This window comes from Lacerta agilis, chromosome 16 (genome assembly GCF_009819535.1).
Source record: "Lacerta agilis isolate rLacAgi1 chromosome 16, rLacAgi1.pri, whole genome shotgun sequence".
Taxonomy (NCBI): Eukaryota; Metazoa; Chordata; class Lepidosauria; order Squamata; family Lacertidae; genus Lacerta; species Lacerta agilis.
Genome location: NC_046327.1, coordinates 7,528,959 through 7,548,186, shown reverse-complemented (window position 1 = coordinate 7,548,186; position 19,228 = coordinate 7,528,959). Strand labels below are relative to the sequence as shown.

Genomic DNA, 19,228 nt, shown 5'->3' with positions numbered 1-19,228 from the left:
CATAACTATAGTTAGAACTGCAACAAGACAACCAAATAACCGGAATGCACAAATGTCAAAAAGACATCAACGCTGCAGTATTTTTCCCCTATCACTTTTCCTAATATGCTCTAATGTACAGCACCCAGAAGATGTTAGATTGGCTCTTGTAGACTTTTAACAGTAAGGTTATAGGAATGTAGCTTATTTCAGGTATGTATCTGTTTAATTGAGCATCAAAGATTAGAATGTTATTGTGTATCAAATAAAACTTATATTTAATTAAACCATTTATTGCTATAAAAATCAGCAGCAGCTTGAACATTTGTTGCTGCTAGTATCACTCCTTTTAGTCTGCCAAATTTTCAGGCATAGCTATTTGTTTTACCTATTCAAATGTAAATGGAGATGGTACTACAAATACCATCTTTTCTTTGGATAACACAGGCAAGATGTGTTCTTTTTAAAACCTCAAGACAACATATTCTTTTTAAAGTCGGAGAAATTAGCATAGCAAATAATTTTCTTCCCTTTAGAGATAGTCCTAGGTGCTTGAGGCTGCAGTAGGAACAGAAAATATCTTCACAAATGTCTCCAAACAGTCAAGCTGAAAATCTAAGCCAAAGTTTCATTTAACAGTCTGTCAGTTTTTTGATGTGAAGCTAATGAATGCAGTGGCAAACAAATCCATCAAACCTAACATCAAAACAACTGCACTTCATCACACTAAAGGGGGGGAAATGAAATACAACCTGCAGGCCAGCACTTTGATCTAACCTACCCACACAACAAAGGTCTCTAAGCAGCTCCTGCTGCAGAATATGCATGAGTGATTATGGACTACATCTCACAAAAGAAGCTAATCATTTTTAGTTACCGTGATTTCAGTAGAAAAGACTGCCAAACATCTTGCTTTAGGTACTAGTCAGTTCAATATGGGATCGCCATGGGAGGGAAGGGCTATAATCTATAGCAATGTTTATGGACTCCTCCCTCTGTGATATATAAACATAATAAAAAGACAAGGACATGAGATTTGGGAGGAAAACACAGGATTTTTAAATTCTCTAGTTTGCAATGAACTAGAAACACCAAGGATGCAGTCCTGTAAACGAGTATCTGCATTTGTACCCGACTGCAATATGGGGTTAATTACTGTATGTGCACATATCTGCAACACATACAATTTGTCTCCTTTTAGATACGTTAAAATGATCGTAACAGATGTGACGTATATTGTTCTCTGTTTTGGTCCTTTCCAATAAAGGTCACCACATTTTGGTTCACTCAGTTCATCGGTATATAATATAAGATAAGGTGAGATAAGATAGTCTTTATTGTCATTGTCCCCTTGCGGGAACAATGAAATTACTCAGTTGCTCTATCCACTCAGATAAGGCACTCCACATAAATTTAAAATAACTACAAAACACTAATTAAAACAGTACAATACAATACAATATAACAAGTATTCCTCACACAGTGCAGAGACATAGGGGCAACCCAGCCAGATGGGCGGGGTAGAAATAATAAAATTATTATTATTTCCATTAATGTTAAGACTGGACCAGCACCACATCACCACCATGCAGCTTTATCTGTAAGCTACTGCTTACAGTGCCGAGGGCCTTCTGGCAGTTCCCTCACTGTGAAAAGCAAAGTTACAGGGAACCAGGCAGAGGGCCTTCTCGGTGGTGGCGCCCGCCCTGTGGAACGCCCTCCCATCAGATGTCAAGGAAATAAACAACTATCTGACTTTTTAGAAGACATCTGAAGGCAGCCCTGTTTAGGGAAGTTTTTAATGTTTGATGCTGTATTGTGTTTTTAACATTTGATTGGGAGCCGCCCAGAGTAGCTAGGGAAACCCAGCCAGATGGACGTAGTATAAATATTATTATTATTATTATTATTATTATTATTATTATTATTACATGCCTTGCTCTACACCTAAAAAAATTTGAACATCCATTTCTTTCTGTGGTTTTTAATTTCTCATCATTTTTCATGCTGTTTGCCAGTAGCTAAGACAGGGAATAGACTAGTGAGAACTGGAAGAGACAATGCTATCCCCAACTTTGTCACAATTCCTGTATTCAGGCACTAGGTGGCAGTGTTACCCATTCTGAAGGACAGGTGCCCATGGAAAACTGCTGCCTCAAAAAGTGAAAGCAAAGCACGTGGCTCTACTTCTTTGATGCCCATGTTATGTTGGGCACTGAACTGTTCATTGGGCACTGTTGTACATCACCCGCTGGTGTGCTGTGCAGTAAAAAAAAAAAAAGTGAAAGTAATTCAGGTTTGCCTCTTTTCCCAGGACACGCCCTCTTTTTCAGGGGTTAAATTTGTATCCGGGTAGATTTTTAAAACCTGTCAAAATGTATTTGGCTATACAGTACTTTCTGGATGATACATAAGACATAACTAGTGGGTTATGTTAGACTTGCTTTCCTCTTCTCCTGCCCCCCTCAGCAACGTTTCACAGCTTTGATAGCCTACATATAGTTGGGGTATTTAAAATGAGAATCGTCATACCATCCTCTTTTTTTGCTCTTCAAAATATGGCCAACCTAATGACTAATTCCAAGTATATTCTGATACTTGCATAAGAGCTTGTGCGATATTTTACCTATTACTGTATAGTGAATTCTTGCAGAACAGTTCTATTTTTCGTTTTGTTCCCAGATCTTTGGGTCATTTTACTGTACAAAGACAAAAAGCCATCCTATTACAAAGGACAATTTCAATATTAGGAAGTACCATACCAAAAAACAAGGAGGAGGAGGAGGAGGAGGAGGAGGAGGAGGAGGAGGAGGAGGAGGGGAACTTATTAGTTGTGCATCCCAATTTTTATTTTATTTGCCTTTCTTAAAATATGTAATGAAATTGAGATGGGGGGTTATTACTTTGTGGGGGTTTTGTTCTTGTTTTTATTAGGTCTTTTGTATTTTTGTCTTGTATTTTTATGTTGTGAACCGCTCTGAAATCTACAGATGAAGGGCAGTATACAAATGTAATAAATTATCGTTGCTGCTGCTGTTGTTGTTATTTTAGAACACCTTGCTTAAAAGTCCCAAACAGACTATGGGATTATTGTGGTATCAAAAATTAAAAATATTACACTTCTTCTTGAAAAGGAAAATCAGGTGCACTGGAAGACTATCATGTGTTCACTGTAATAGTGTAGAAGAATTCAATTGCAAGGTAAGGAATTTAAATTTGCAACCATCCGATAATTCCATCTTGAAAATAAGATCTACATGATGCATCTCTTAGGACAGAATTTGTATTTTTGCCCTAAAGTATATCAACTCCTCCCTGCACAAATGTTTCTACTGGCTTCAGCCAAAATTGACCAGGAGGAGAAATTCTATTTTATTTTACTTTATTTATTCCTTCTAGGACTGGCACGGGCTAAGATTTATCTTAATATTTAGCAATTATAAGAAAATATTGGGGGGGGGGGTGTCCTGATGTTCTATCACACATTTTTGACCCCAATTATTGGCATTTGGGAGAAAGACAAATCATGATTCATTATCAAGCTTCTTAGCAGATCACCTATTGACCTCTCAATTGCAATAGGAAATGGATCATTCACTTCTCTAGAAAGGTTTTACATAAATTTCATGAAAGTGTATTCACGCAATGATAAGAATTATATCCTCCTCCTCCTTCTTTTACCCTGCAAATCAACAGCACTTGAGAAATTTAATTAATTAGCTAATAAATAATGAAGACTGCAGGAATGGCAACAGTATAGCTTACATTATTTCAGTGACCATATCTGCAACATTTAAAGCTCCTAATAATATTGAGGGAGCTATGGGTCAGGAAACTTACGGGGCACAGGGTGTAGGAAGCAGCTGATTTGTCCATCTAGCCTGGGCTGACAGCAGCTCTCCAGGGTCTCGGGCAAATGTTTTTCCTATCACTTGCCACCTGACTATTTCCAGTTGCAGATGGCAGGGAATTAATCTGCATGCACTTGTCACTGCATGCACTTTGTTCCCTCTCAGGAAAGGCTGTGGGGTTGCTAAGTATAGTTAAAGACCATGAAAGGTCGCCTGTAACTTTGACAGTTCACAGAAGGGAGATTCTGCTAGCTGTGGTTTCCCATTCTTGCAGAACTGTGACTTGCTAACCCTAAGGAAGGGACGCGGGTGGTGCTGTGGTCTAAACCACAGAGCCTAGGGCTTGCCGATCAGAAGGTCCGCGGTTCGAATCCCCGCAACGGGGTGAGCTCCTGTTGCTCGGTCCCAGCTCCTGCCAACCTAGCAGTTTGAAAGCACGTCAAAGTGCAAGTAGATAAATAGGTACCGCTCTGGCGGGAAGGTAAACGGTGTTTCTGTGCACTGCTCTGGTTAGCCAGAAGCGGCGAAGAAGAAGAAGAAGAAGAAGAAGAAGAAGAAGAAGAAGAAGAAGAAGAAGAAGAAGAAGAGTTTGGATTTGATATCCCGCTTTTCACTACCCGAAGGAGTCTCAAAGCGGCTAACATTCTCCTTTCCCTTCCTCCCCCACAACAAACACTCTGTGAGGTGAGTGGGGCTGAGAGACTTCAAAGAAGTGTGACTAGCCCAAGGTCACCCAGCAGCTGCATGTGGAGGAGCGGAGACGCGAACCCGGTTCCCCAGATTACGAGTCTACCGCTCTTAACCACTACACCACACTGGCTCTCGTCATGCTGGCCACATGACCTGGAAGCTGTCTGAGAACAAACGCCGGCTCCCTCGGCCTATAAAACGAGATGAGCACTGCAACCCCAGAGACTGGACCTAACAGTCAGGGGTACCTTTACCTTTACCTTTTTAACCCTAAGGAAGCAAGGGGCTGGATTCTACATATTGGTTTGATTTAGCCAGCCAGTTCCTCAGTCACATTTCCTTTGCTGATATTTTATTCCTCAAGAACTGAACCAAGTGAGATGTTGTTGTTGTTGTTGTTGTTGTTGTTTCTATACTAAACTTCATCTGAGGATCACAGAGCAGTTTACAATAAAGAAACACAAAAAATGCACAACATAATAACTAACAAAAACAATATCCCCACCCAGCAGTTTAGAAGGCAATAGATTGTTTAATTGGTCAAAGGCCTGGGAGAAGAGGAATGTTTTTGCTTGCTGCCTAAAGATATATAACAAAGGCGCCAGGCGAGCCTCCCTGGGGAGAGCATCCCACAAGTGGGGAGCCACCACAGAAAAGGCCCATTCTCGTGTTGCTACCCTCCGGACCACTTGTGGAGAGGGCACACAAAGAAGGGCCTCGCCTCACATTATGATTGCAGGGTCTAGGTCAGTTTAATCATGGCTAAGGCAGGGTGATATATCGTCCAAAACCAGTTTGAAGTCCATATTGTGATGTAGGTTTCATAGTTTTTGACCTGGCAATATATAATGGTGTGTGTGTGTCTGTGTGCATGCACGCACTCTGGAAAAATCAATGTGGGGAAAACAGTCAAGGAACCCAATGCCTCTACATAGCGCCACCCCTATTTCAGACATTGTGATATAAATAATAATAATAATAAAATAAATAAACAACTTTTATTTATATCCCCCCCTCCCCAGCCGAAGTCGGGCTCAGGGCAGCTAAGATCAGATATATAACGGGTATAAAATCAAACAATAATTAAATTACCTCCTAAAAACAGGTCAAAATCAAATTAAAATCTAATTAGATGACTTTCCACAGGGTTAGGGTTGGGAACAGTAAGTGCTCATTGGCCCAACTGCTTACACTGATCTTATATGGGCCTGTGAGAATGCTGGGAGGCCTCTTTCATATTAGTTCTTATACAAAAAGAAAAGGGGAGTCAGGCTGAGCCCTGGCCAAAGGCCTGGCGGAACAACTCTCTCTTGCAGGCCCTGCGGAAAGATATCAAATCCTGCAGAGCCCTGATCTCTTGTGGCAGAGTGTTCCACCAGGCCGGGGCCAAGGCCGAAAAGGCCCTGGCCCTGGTCGAGGCCAGCCTAATCTCTCTGAAGCCCAGGATCTCCAAGGTGTTATAATTTGCAGGCCGTGGGGCATACCAGGAGAGGCAGTCCCATAGGTACGAGGGACCAGCACCTTAAACCTGATCCTGATCCTGAAACCTGATCCTGTACTCCACCAGGAGCCAGTACATCTGGTATAGCACTGGATGAATGTGATCCCACGGCAAAGACCCCGTAAGGAGTCTAGCTGTGGCATTCTGCACCCGCTGGAGTTTCTGGGTCAGTTTCGAGGGCAGCAATATTGTGATGTTTAGCTGGGGATATATCGCAATGTTGAAAACCAGTTATTGCCCAGACCTAATCAATGTTAGAGTTGAGAAAAGAGCTAGTTCTGACACAGGCAGGCGACTATAGCAGAAACATACAGATTCTCAAACTCCTGAGTACATAAGTTGGTATAAATGCTCAGCAAATGGATATACAAAATATTGTTTGAATTTGCAGGCTGAGATTCTACCAAATGGCTCTTTGAACAGCAGAAACAGATGCTCCGCCGGGGATCTCCCCATGCTCCTTAGCTGCTCATACTCAACTGCCAGAGGCAAACAGTATCAGGAAGCCAAAAGGTGCCTGAAAGAAAAGCTCCACCAAAGCCACTGAACAGCCCTTTGCCTGTCTCTCAGTTTGCCTGGGAATAAGTCAGCGGGTAGCGCCAATTTTGCTGGCATTCTAATGCTTGAATAATTCAGGTGGCCCCTGTTAAAATCCGGTTGCTGACCATGGATATACATCAAGCAAACAGATGACAGCTTAAAGTTGTGAATGGGTTTTGCAACACTGAATATGCAGAATGTTTCTTTTTCTACTGATGCAGTGGGGAATCTTGGCCAGGGAGAAACATACAAGCTTACTTCCAGCTTAAAGTAATGCTTTTTAATGGAATCACTTCTAAAGAAATCTTTATTTTATAAGAACGGGACGGGGGTAATCAAAGCAGTATGTAAACATTTATGTTCAGCAGTTTTAATGTCTGCATATAGCTCCTAGTTCAGCACAAATATTGCAGGCTCAGCACAAATTAAGAGAGACCCCAGCAAAACACATAAAGTAATTGTCACTGGTTCATCTGTTTTACTAACATTCACAAAATGCACTCGAGTAAAATGACTCCAAAATGTTGTCCACGGAAAGGCACAACTCTAGCCAACCAATATGGATATAAGCTCCATTAGGTAAATAATAAAATCCACAGAAGTCTGCGAAAATGTCCCATCTGCCCTTCTTTCACATCTTAAAATGTGATCTCATCAGTATGCTTATTGGCCTCTAACATAAAGCTCAGAAACAGAAGCTTTGCAACATGCATTCGTGGTGCAGACTGGAGTAGGATGAGTTAGTGGCATAGGGCAAATTATAGAATCATAGAGTTGGAAGGGACAACAAGGGTCATCTAGTCCAATCCCCTGCAATGCAGGAATCTCAGCTAAAGCATCCATGACAGACAGTCACAGGTTAGTTGTACCTCAACACTGTCAAATGTGCAACTGCAGGCAGATGGGTATGAATGGAGGAAAGCAAACAGAAGAGATGCCCACCCTCCAGTTCAATAGCTTTCAAACTGTGTTCTAGGAAACCCTGAGGTGCAGCAATAAGATCTACAGTATAATAGTGGACAAGCTTCCTTGAAAGAAAGGTTACATACCACTGCTGCTCTTTCCTGCAATGCAAGGCTCCAGGGAAACAGTGGGGGGTAGTCTAGCATTCATTATCTGCTTATGTGAGGCAGTGGGTAGCCCCATCAACAACCTGCCTGAAGCAAGTAGAATACTTCTAGAATATGAGTGTCTGAAATTATCAAACATTTATACAAGTGCCGAAACCTCTTGGTCTCACACAGCAACATGGTTCCGTTCTCTTACAATAACGTACGAATTTCCTCAAAAAAAAATATGTTTACTATCAAGTGTAATACAGGAAAAAGTAGTAGTGAACAATTACTTGAAAACAAAGCAAAACAACACATCTAACAATGTCTGGTAGATGACAGCCACACAAAACATTGCACCAGAGCAATAAAAGAGGAATGGCAAATAAGGAATGGAATACTCAAGGATATGCAGTCATCAATTGCCTGCACCTCCAAATCAGGTCCCACCAGATTGCTAAGTGCAACACACACACACACACCGGTCTACTGTGCTACTCTGCTCTGTTCACATATGTAACGAACAGCCACCACATATGTCAGCAGTTGGGTTATTATCACAGCTCTCAGCAGCACGTCCCCAATAAGTGTTGCTTTGTTTCATTGCATAGTTTTTGGTTTTTCCAAGTAGCAAAACTAGTGTTGTAGTCCTTCCTAGCCCCCAGAATCTGGGCAACCGAAAGTGCCATCTGGGGTGCCATCTGTTGTAAACAAAATCTGCCCTTTTCCCCTTATGGGCTATCCAAGAGCCCGTAGAGAGTCCTTAAGTGGGTTCCCTATTGGTAAGAGAAAATTACAGAGGCCAACCAGAGAACATTGAGAAGCAAAGCAGCTAGTAAGCCTGATCTTTATTAAACTGTTGCAACAGGATCCCCACTCACCACAAGCAGGAGAGAAGAGGAACCCAGAACAAAGGTGTGCCATCCCTTATATAGACTTTTTAAATTGCCCAACCTCAAACTCAAGACCACCCCCAGAAACATCATACATACGTCACAGAAGGGGTGGACTGCAACAGAAATCTGAGTGCGTTGTTTTTATCTTGTCTGCCTGGTTACCTGATTGGATTACCAGGGCATCCTGGTCACTCTTTTGTTATGATAACTACTCAATTCCTGAATCCAGATCACAAGTCACAGGCTCACCCTATTCATATCTTAAATGTGCCCTTAGACAGGATTTGTGAGCAAAGAGACAATGGAGATGCTCCCCATTTCCTTTGACCTTGCAGTGAAATATCTGAGGTCATTTGGGAGAAACAAAATGGTTTCAGGACTTTTTCTGTGGGGTTTCAGACATGTGGTTTATACATTTATGAATATTTATTTTAAATATTTAAGAGCTTAAAATTCTTATAACACTAACATGGGAGGAGAGCAAAGGTAGTTCATAACCTGTTGCTGTTGTTGTTTAGAAACATGTTAATCTATCAGCCCCCCAAACAATTACTCTAATTCACTGTTAAGGTAATGCTCCTGACAGGCACCATCTGACAAAATACTATGATTAAGGGTGTGGAAATATCCAAGATATAGAGTATACCTCTCTGCTCTATGCAGATAACAGGATATTGACATTAATAAAACATAATAATCATGTTACAGGTAGGTAGCCGTGTTGGTCTGCCATAGTCAAAACAAAATAAAAAAAAAATTTACTTCCAGTAGCACCTTAGAGACCAACTAAGTTTGTTCTTGGTATGAGCTTTCTTGTGTATCTGAAGAAGTGTGCATGCACACGAAAGCTCATACCAAAAACGAACTTAGTTGGTCTCTAAGGTGCTACTGGAAGGATTTTTTTTTTTGACATAATAATCATGTAAGCTAACTTCCACAATCATACACACCAAGTAGGAATTGCATTGAAGACATACAGAGGCCACCAGATTTTATTATGGGGCTGACTCTGACCAGCACCCAATAGTGAGACCTCCCATGAGGGAATCGAAACCAAGTTTAAATCAAACAGGAGAGCAGACTAGGTGCCTGCAAGAGTGCTGGGCAACCAGATAGCAAGTAAGGAGAAGGAAAATGTACAGGCCTCAATGCAAGGAATACAGACCAATCCTCCAACTAGCTTTGAGCTAGTTGCTAGAACTTTAAACCAAAGCCACTTCTGGGAACAGCACCTATTAAAAGTTTCTGTAAGGAGACTAAATTCCTGCCTCAAGCACCAGGTGGCACTAATCCTACCTGGGTTTGGCAGAACAGCATGGAAGATGTGATGTTCTCACAACCGGGAAATTTAGTATACCAAAGCATAAAGAAAAGAATGACAAAGAGAAAAACCGAAGTACTTGGCTATCATTTGTTCACAGTCAGTGGCAATGAAACCATGCATTTTGTGATTTTAAAATCTCCGTAACAGCATATCATGCTGGTATTTATAATTCACAAGTCCCTTTTTAAAAAAAAACATATTCTAATGGATAGCTTTGGTATTAATTATGTAATCTGACTTACCAACTTAGCTACTTTTCCATAGTCAATCCACCTGATTGTTGCAAAGTTCGTTGACTCGGCACAGTTGAAACCATGATTAAATCCCGCATGGTATCCATATGGGAAAGTGATCATAAACTCTCCTGCCTCCTGTGTTATCTAAAAAAAAATGAAAAGACAATGAATAAAAATTGTCCAGGTGTTTCTTCCCCTAGATTTTCCATTTCACCTGTGGTCTTGGATGACCACATCTGCATGGGCCACATGGACTGGTTATATCGACTCAATGTTTCCTTAAAAAAAAGCCACACACACACACACACACACACCCAGCCTCTACTCAAAGGTTTTCATGAGAGCTTTTTGGTTCATAGGAAAGAAATTGGCCATTTTCACTTGTCCCGAAGAAGTACATACTCATACTCTGCATAAATGAATGAAATTGGCAGAAATAAGTAACAGTGGGAAATTTATTTGGGGGGTGTCAATAGCAGACAGGATGGCCATGTGTCCTACTTCATGGAGATCAGCTCTCTACTTGAGGGTTGTTCAGTCCAATCTCTCACGCTCACCATTCTAAACAAAAACAAAAACCTCATAGGACAACTGGAAGAAAACACAGAATTCCACAACACTGATGGAAGTTGGTAAAGTTTTCCATCCAAGATTTGCTTGGCCCCCTGTACCAAGAAACATCTGGCAATTCCCCCCCCCCCGCCACACCTTGTGTTCTAAAGACTGTCAAGTTTGCTAGCAGGTAGTAAGATGTTGCTGTCACAGAAAGCCATTAACCATTTGGTTGTTTCCTGAAGAGGACAACTCTAATAAAAGGCTGTGAGATGTTTTACTGACCTTCTTAAAGACAGCACCGTTAGAAGTATAAATAAAACTAGCATGGTGAGAACCAATTAAATATCTCCCTCCCTGAGAAAGAACCAGGAATCAGGGAGAAAACAGTACTGCAGCAATGCATAGCGACGTAATAAGTCGGTAAGTACAGGGTGGAACTACATCAGCCATCAAATAAGATAGAGCCAGCCATTGTGAAATTCACCAAACTAGCACAGAGGCGCCAGGTTGGCCCCCCAGAATGTGGTGACATCACACAAGCACAGGGCTGGGTCAAGATTGAGGGGGCCTGGCCCCCTTAAAACAAATCTGGAAGGGGCTGATGTACCTTTGGCCCCCAAAAGCTGGTGCTCCTGCTTTAGCACACATTTAAGCAGCAGACAAATTTCTCAACATTTGTCCATTTGTCGTCTCTCCTGGTTGCCTGACTTCTCCTTCCATTCCCCTCTCAAGCAACTTTTCCTTATGACTTTTCCATCCTCCCCCTGCCTGAGCTTATCACCTGCCGCACCTCAAGGAGATCTTACTACAGCAAGCCAACTTTGCACTGCATTATGGCTCTCTGATAAGTTTTCTGCCTGGTTTCCTAAAAGAGAAAAACACCCAGTAGGTCCAGAGGAACCGTTTCTGAGCTCCAGGCTTAACCAATAAAGCGCAGTCCATCTGAGCTGTCTAGACAATATTCTTCCAGGACAAATACTTGGGCACTCTTACAGTAAAACTGTCTTAAGAATTAACTTTTGCTTTTACCAGTATTACCATTGCAAAACATGATTTTGCCTGAAGGCATCAGTTTGAGACCCTACTAATAATAAAACTGCCATGCCAGTGGCCGAAATTAGGAACTACAAAAGAATCATTTCACAGCATTGCAGCTCCAAACAAAAGCATGTTATAGTTTCAGAAATGTTTTAATGGAAGACTTAACTTAAGGAGTACAATTTTTGCAGTCAGCAGAAGGATACAAGGAGTGGAAGTGCAAGATATGGAGAATGTGGAACTTTATGTAATGAATTCTTGCTCACCACTGCATTGAAATTCCTTTTACTTTGGGGGAGGGGTGTTGTGTGTGGTTTTTTTGTCACATGACAATGGAAAGACGCAGAAGTTGGAAGAACTAACAGGAGATCACCTAGGCGCTCAAACTATGGAGTTTTTCAACAAAGCATATAGCACAGTAAAGAAAGAAAAAGGAATGTAAAATGTTATTTATAGTCATAACCAATCATTTTCTACACAATGTATGGGGGAATTTACGTATGTGTGTATGTATATTTGTATGTGTCTATTAGTATGTTTTAATATTAATTTTTTTCAATAAAAATAAAAAAGGCTGTAGGACAACTCGGGCACTGCTTCAAATACTAAACACCAGTTTTTGGAGAGACACAATTTCATTGACATAATAGCATTTGTGTTGGAAGGAAGCAATCACCCCTTGGGGACAGCTGTCTGAAAAGCCAGGATTCCATAAAATACCCATAAGCTAAACTGATTTAATCTCCTCATAAGGTGTCCAGAGAGGTGGGAGAGATTTAGCAACTTCATTTCAGCAGCTCCTCTTCTACTCAGGAACTATTTGTTTTCTCGATATCCAATCCAGATCTGCTTTGCCACAGCTTGAAGCCACTGCTTCTTCCCCCAATTTCTCCATCGTAACTTTCTCTTTAAAACCAAGCAGTTCAGTTTTCATTGCTTTTTCCTGGGTGAGGGCAGGGGTGACATACTGAGCTGGATTGAAAGAGGCTATTACTTGATTGCTTACCTAGAGCTTTCAAGAATTTGGTGTAAACAGACAATGCTGCTTCTAGCAGAGGAACCCAACTCAGTCTACCTGCTGAGTAAACTGAAATGGTTAAGTGGTCTAAGGCAGCTGATAGCACAAACTGTTTACGCTGCCTCTAGCCACCATCCTGAAGGTGCATCTGGTAACCAGCCCACACAGCTTGTGTGGCCAAATCTTCAATAAAACAGGTCCCCTATGTAGCCCAGTCACTTACCTCCTTCAAGTTATGTCCTTTGCCCAATTCCTAAGCACCAACTTTCACATTATACATAACAAAACAACACAGTCACTTGAAAAACCACAACAACTTCTATATAGATTAGAAAATCACTTTGCTAAGATAAAACTCATGCTCCCCATTTGTTAATCTTGAGATCTGTTGCAATTAAGTCCTAACTCCTTGAACCAGCAATCAACCAAAGTCCACAGCAAATTCAAAAAGCTTTTATTATAAAAGTGTTAAATTTCTTTACAGAGCTACCATAAACGCACAATAGCATAGTTCATATTAAAATGTATGTCATCATGCCACAGCATAAACATTACTTTTCGTTAGCTCATGAGAGACTGGAGAGGCGCAAAAAAAAAAAAAAAGATCAGCAAGTTTCTGAACTTGCAGTTTATGTACACAAGATGGAGATTTGTGGATGTTTAGATGTAATCAGAGAGGAAGTACTATAATTCTAGGTTTGTACTCTATGTGATGCATTTGTGTGCGCACACAAAAATATGGTCACAAGGCAACTAAATAGCCTATTACTCTATCTTTTCCATAGAAATATGTAATGCTACCTTATAGTTCCATTACGAATTGGTAGCAATTGCGTACTATATCGAAGTATAAGCACATAAATATGGGAGTATGCACACAGGTGCACATGCTGAGATTGTGATTGGAGTTTTTTAAGAGTCTGGTGTGAGTGCATATAAGTATGAACATTTTCTGTGCCAGCAATTCCCAAATTTATCTTGTCACTCTCCCCCACTGATGACAGTTTAGCAGGTGTGCTATTGCAACAACCAGCAGTTCAGCTGTCACCTGGTAGGCGTAGGCTGGCTTATCAGTGTTTAGCACGTTTCCAGTTCTATCACTCCAAGCCACAAGAGATCACAGCCTGATTCTCTCTATTCACATTCTCACAGAAGCCTATTAATTAGAACTACAGTAGGGTATAGACTGCTCTCTGGTGGTACAAGGTGACATAATATTTAACTATCCAAAATGTTTAAATGGAAACTGAAAAGTTCCTAGCCCTAGGATACAGCTGCATGAAGGACAATATACAAATGCCCTAAGCGCATAAAAGTAGAAGCGGAATGACAAACTTTGTGTGCTGAAAACCCATTGTCTCCTGCAAAAATGAGTCTGAAGAGGTTAAACAGAAATCCTCCTGCCTACACTACTTGAGAGCCTTGCTGTATTCCCATGCTAGAAGATGCCTTGCTCTGACATTGTGAAATAAAAAATGAAAGCTATAAACTGCAGGATTTTATTTCGTATGTGCAGTATGGAGAAATTTAGTAGTTGACACATATAGTACAAATAAAGCAACTGCCTGTTCCTAATATGAGATACCATTACAAAGAATAAAAGGATGTGCACATTTATACTTCCTGAAGTCACTTTCCTCGGCTATGTGCATAATGTGCTAGACGTAGCATAACCAAGGATCCTTTCTGACTGAAATATACTCGGAGTCAAGTGTGAACTTCATGCTCTTTATTCAGCTCATAGTAGTGAGGAATGCAGTTTCCCCAAAACGTTTGCTTTATATACACTATTTACACAATGGGCCCCACGTGATTGGCTAATTCCGGGATACTCCTGTATGCCAATCAGAGTGAGGATTCACTTCCACCAGGAGCTGGATTGGGTGGCTCCTGCAGACCAATCAGACTGCTGCAATCCAATCCTATTGTTCTGGGACCAGTCAGACTGCTGCAATCTCAATCCTATTGTTCTAGGACCAATCAGACTGCTGCATTTTGGATCCTATTCAACTCAGTACATAACACTGACCCACTCCCATTTGTCAATTAAAGTCCTTCATGAACTAAATGGGGTGGTTTGAGAATGTCTTTTGTCTGTATTTATCCTGAACATTGCTGCCTGTGTACTTTCAGCCTGCGGAAGACTCCCACATAACTTGTTCACATAGAGGATTCTGTTGTTTCTGTGAAGCTGTTGAAATTTTCTGTTTCCGCAATTTCTGTCCTCATTTAGAAATTATATCTGTGCAGTTAGACAGGCATCACTGTTTAACTTGAATCTTTCTAGCTTCCTTTGACTTGAATCAGAAGCCTGGAGTTTAGCAATGAACTTCACTTGAAGAGGATGTTACTCACAGGCTTAGGTCCTCGAGGTATGTGGCTTTTTAAAGGTATCCTACTTTGAGGTCTGACCCGCTCAGGAATATTGCAGACCTGGATTCCATGTTCCAGAAGATGCCATCACATGCCCAATGGGATGATGTGGTGGTTGCAGCCATTGATCACTAAAGAGGCAAACACCTCTCAGCCTGTTCTATCTCGTAAGAAAAGTGGAGCAAGTGGGTCCATTGCTACACATACTATATCCTTTTAAATCCGGTAAGAGTTCACCCATACTCCTTTCCATGTCTGAAATGTCCATTGTTCATATAAAGAATGTACTATAATAAGTTTAGAGGCAAGAAAAATATTTACACAATCGGAACACCATCATCCTTTTTAGTTTTTTAACAGTACTGAACAACATTGGAACCTTTTTTTGTAGACGAGACACACTGTCTTCCTCCTACCCTCTCACATCAACCGCCAAGTAGGGAAAACTTAAAGCAGATATTTTAGAAATGTGGGGGAGAGATCTGGAGAAGGCATTAATTCTTTAGCAATTCCAGATCTCTGCATAGTACACAGATACTCCGCATAAGGTGGAGTTGAGCAAAATCTGTACCTAGCTAAAATTTCAGCCAACTTGCTGAAAGCTTTCTTGGCGTAGCATGATCCTACTGCGAAAAGGCTGCAGCTCTCTAGCAACTATAACAGCTTCTCAAGAGGGCAGCAAAACATCAAGAGAACAGAAACATTTGACTTAGCTTTTGGAAACAGCTACATATTTAATCCTCCTCATGACTAAAAAAAAGAAGAAAAGGATCAAAAGTCATCTCCTCTTTTCACCTGTTTTATATTGAGATGGACCTCCTCTTCTGAGAGCCCACTACAATTTTAATATTCAGCAAGAGCTGAAATCTGGATAGCAAAGTTTGTGGCAATGGTCTGCCACAGCCAAGGCAACAGTCAAGCATGCCATTTGGAGAGAATTCTTTGGACAGAATGCAAGATATAAACGTAAGTAATGTAATGAAATATAAAGTGTGCAATTCTCACTAAACACTCAGAAGCATGTATCCATGGAGGAATGCAATGATGCAGGGGCACATCCCTTCTTTCTTCCATGCTTCTCTCACCTCACTCAATACTTGTCTGTCATGGTTTCTGCAGTGAGACTTAACTTTATTGCTTAACTTGTGCACTTTAGCTGAAGTTTATGTCCAAATAAATTACCTATGTATAACTATTCCAAATTTGATGCAATAGCTTAAAGACACCAAGGTTTAAAAAAACTCACTTTGTCAAAAGGAATTCCGTATTTTTTCAGTATCGATGGAGAAATTAACGTCATCTTATGGCGCAGGAAAGCATCACATCCTTGAGAGCTGCTTGGGAAGAATCCTAGAAAAGCACAAGTAAACAGAGAATTGTACCAATCACAGTGAGAACATTTTAATTACTTGCTGTATTCCCCCATATATAGTTCAATTCCACTGTCACCAAGTTATGTGTTTCCCTGCCCCACCTTCCCTACAGTTAGAAAGGCAGAACAGCAAGTTAGGTAATCTGGCGACATTCTGACACAGGTTAAGTGATGCTACAGTTTACAAGGGTGAAGAGGAGAACTGAACATGGGGATTCCATTTTCAGAAGCAGCCCTGAGTCCCATATAATACATATTTCTTCCCTGAACTAGACCTAGCATTTAAATAGTAAGTCAGACATGCTGAATGACTAAGCCCTTCTGTCCATCTGAGAAACAGCAATACTTTAACAGACCAAACTCTGGTCCAGGAGCCTTGCAGTCCATTGTCTTCTCTGACAGGAGTCTGCAGTACAATGAAGGGCCTAGCGCAGTTGGTGAGGTAGCAGAGCTAAGGATTCTAGTTCTCCATAAAAGGAATCTGAATCCCATGTTTCAGGCATCAAGTCCTCTTGCCTCTGTCAGTGTTTCCCAGGGGAATGAACTTGTGAACAGCTTTGTGTCTGCAGGATCCCTGAGGCAGAATCTTGTGAACAGGGGAACAGCTAGCCACGACAACTAGGGACTGGGACATGACAGATGCAGGACACTCTACCGGACAGTCTTTTACATTCATAACATTGATCCACATGCAGACTGACTTATCTGCATCAGGGTATTCAGTTGGGCGATCCTATGCCCGATCAGTGCTTTTTCCCAGAACATTCTCCAAGGTGGCACTTAACTGTAACTTCACAGTGAGTACTAGCACCTATTTTTCTAGACAAAAAGTACTGTGCCCAATTATTGTCTTTTCAGCTGAACCGTGAGGGTTCTAGATGTGTAAATGGGTGCCAGATTGTAGTCTTATAATACTATAAAACAAGCATTTAAGACAGCCAAACCATTGCTTCATTTGCCTAGTAGTCTCCTGTACAGTGCTACTTATTTTAGGAAACAATACCATTAAAAATTGTATCTTCAAATGCAGGAATGTGAAAGCTATCCCTTAGCAATATATGTCAGATGAACTCATCACACTTAAAAAAATATCTGTACATTTGTGCTGCATTAAATAAATTAAATTTTAAATTAAAATCAATGAAGAAAGAAGAGTCTATTTAAATCTCCTTCTATATGGATTTGTAATCAGGGCCTGAACAAATGTGGTGACTGGTCATAAGTTAATTTAAATTGGAAACCCACTGGAGTAAGGTAATGCACAGTATATTAAGCCCAGCATATCAGTTTAGAATGTATATTTACAATGACCCTGGAAAATTATGCTCTATATCATCTCAGCAGGAGGGGGGCGGGAACACGCACACACAATGGAAGAGACATGCTTTGAAAGCCAATCTTCTATGAATATGTTGAACAGGTTTTACTATTAGACCCAATACTATTTTTGCACAAAATCCATACCCCCAACATTTAACAGATGAACATAAGACTATGCTTGTGCATAAATAACTGGGTGGGCAGGTCCAGAGATGGGCAATAGCAGGCAGAAGGCACACTCAGAGAAGGTATTCAAGACTGGAGGAAGGTGGAATCAACCATTAACCACCTTGACATGATAAATAGTGTAATTATTCCACATTAAAGTGATCTCAGCTACATAGCCTAAGGTTGCAGCCTCTGCCTGCTCCTCCAAAAGCTGGGCTATCCTGTTAAAGGGATCTGGGAGGAGTTGCCTATGTCCTTATGCCCAAATGGGAGCCAGGGCTCATGGGACGCCCCCAGATGGTGATCCCTGTGGGGGTCACCCTATCTGATATAAGTCTTAGGAACCCCTGCTTATGGATTGACCTACAACATCACTTCCAGCAGGCGGGCTGGAAGAATTCGATTGTCCCATGCCCAAGCCTAACCTCTTTCATCTGTATTCAATAAAGTTGTGGCCTGTTTCAATCCGAATCAGTCCACGTTGTCCTTCAATTCATTTGGGAGTTGGGGACAGAGGTGCATGGCGCCCAGGCCGGCAACCTATATTTCAGATTGTTCAATATTCCAGTTCATCACAGATCTCAGTCTTGCAGGATCCGTGATAACAAAAATAAAGCTTATATTCTTAGAACCACCCTCATTGTTCCAATTCACTGTTCAGACCTAGGAACAAATGGTTTGTTAAAAAAGGAACATCAGAATTACAAATTATAATAGTATTGTTAAGGACTGCCTGATTCCTTATGCTCCAACCCGATCACCGAGATCTGAAGAGTTCAGGCTTTAACAGGGACCAAGGCTTTAGCTTGCCATGCCTTACCCAGTTAAAAGAAGTCCAGCAGTCACCATTCCTGCTTTATTTTAGACATCTTTGGGACAGGCCTTTGGAAACTGATTTTTTTTTAACCGAACCGTTTTATCAACATGTTACTGATTCTCTTACCAATGTTACTGTTGCTATATTATGTTTTAATGTTGTGTGCCATCTTGTTATATGTACTATGAGAGTGTGGCTTCATTTACGCCCTTAAATCTTAAAGGAGGCTTTAAAATGGCTCAGGGGGATCACTGTTCTATACAAGGAAAAAGAAACCAATTGCCTGTACAAAAAGGACTCTCTGAACCGTAAGTAGTTCTGAGTGTGCATGCATCCAAATTAATCTGTCCCCAAGATCAATACAGGAAGCAGAGGGTTAATCGCCACTGCAAAAAAAAAAAAAAACACAACCTGGCTCAAATCTTCTCCTGCTTTCCATGTCCCACCCCTACAAATTTCAGTTTAAACACTACAGCTAACAGCTTGTTTTTCTTTTAT

General features: G+C 41.0%; 1 protein-coding gene across 7 annotated transcripts in view; it reads right to left on the bottom strand.

The window, feature by feature from the left end:
• The window catches only part of KDM4C (lysine demethylase 4C), a 201,777-nt gene that overhangs the window by 142,149 nt on the left and 40,400 nt on the right, over positions 1–19,228 (bottom strand). For all 7 annotated transcript variants that reach the window (XM_033173902.1, XM_033173901.1, XM_033173908.1 and 4 more), the window contains 2 exons: positions 16,300–16,403; positions 10,076–10,213 (listed from right to left, as the gene is read on the bottom strand). In XM_033173902.1, the coding sequence (XP_033029793.1) occupies positions 10,076–10,213; positions 16,300–16,403 (242 nt within the window). The remainder of the gene's footprint in view (positions 1–10,075; positions 10,214–16,299; positions 16,404–19,228) is intronic.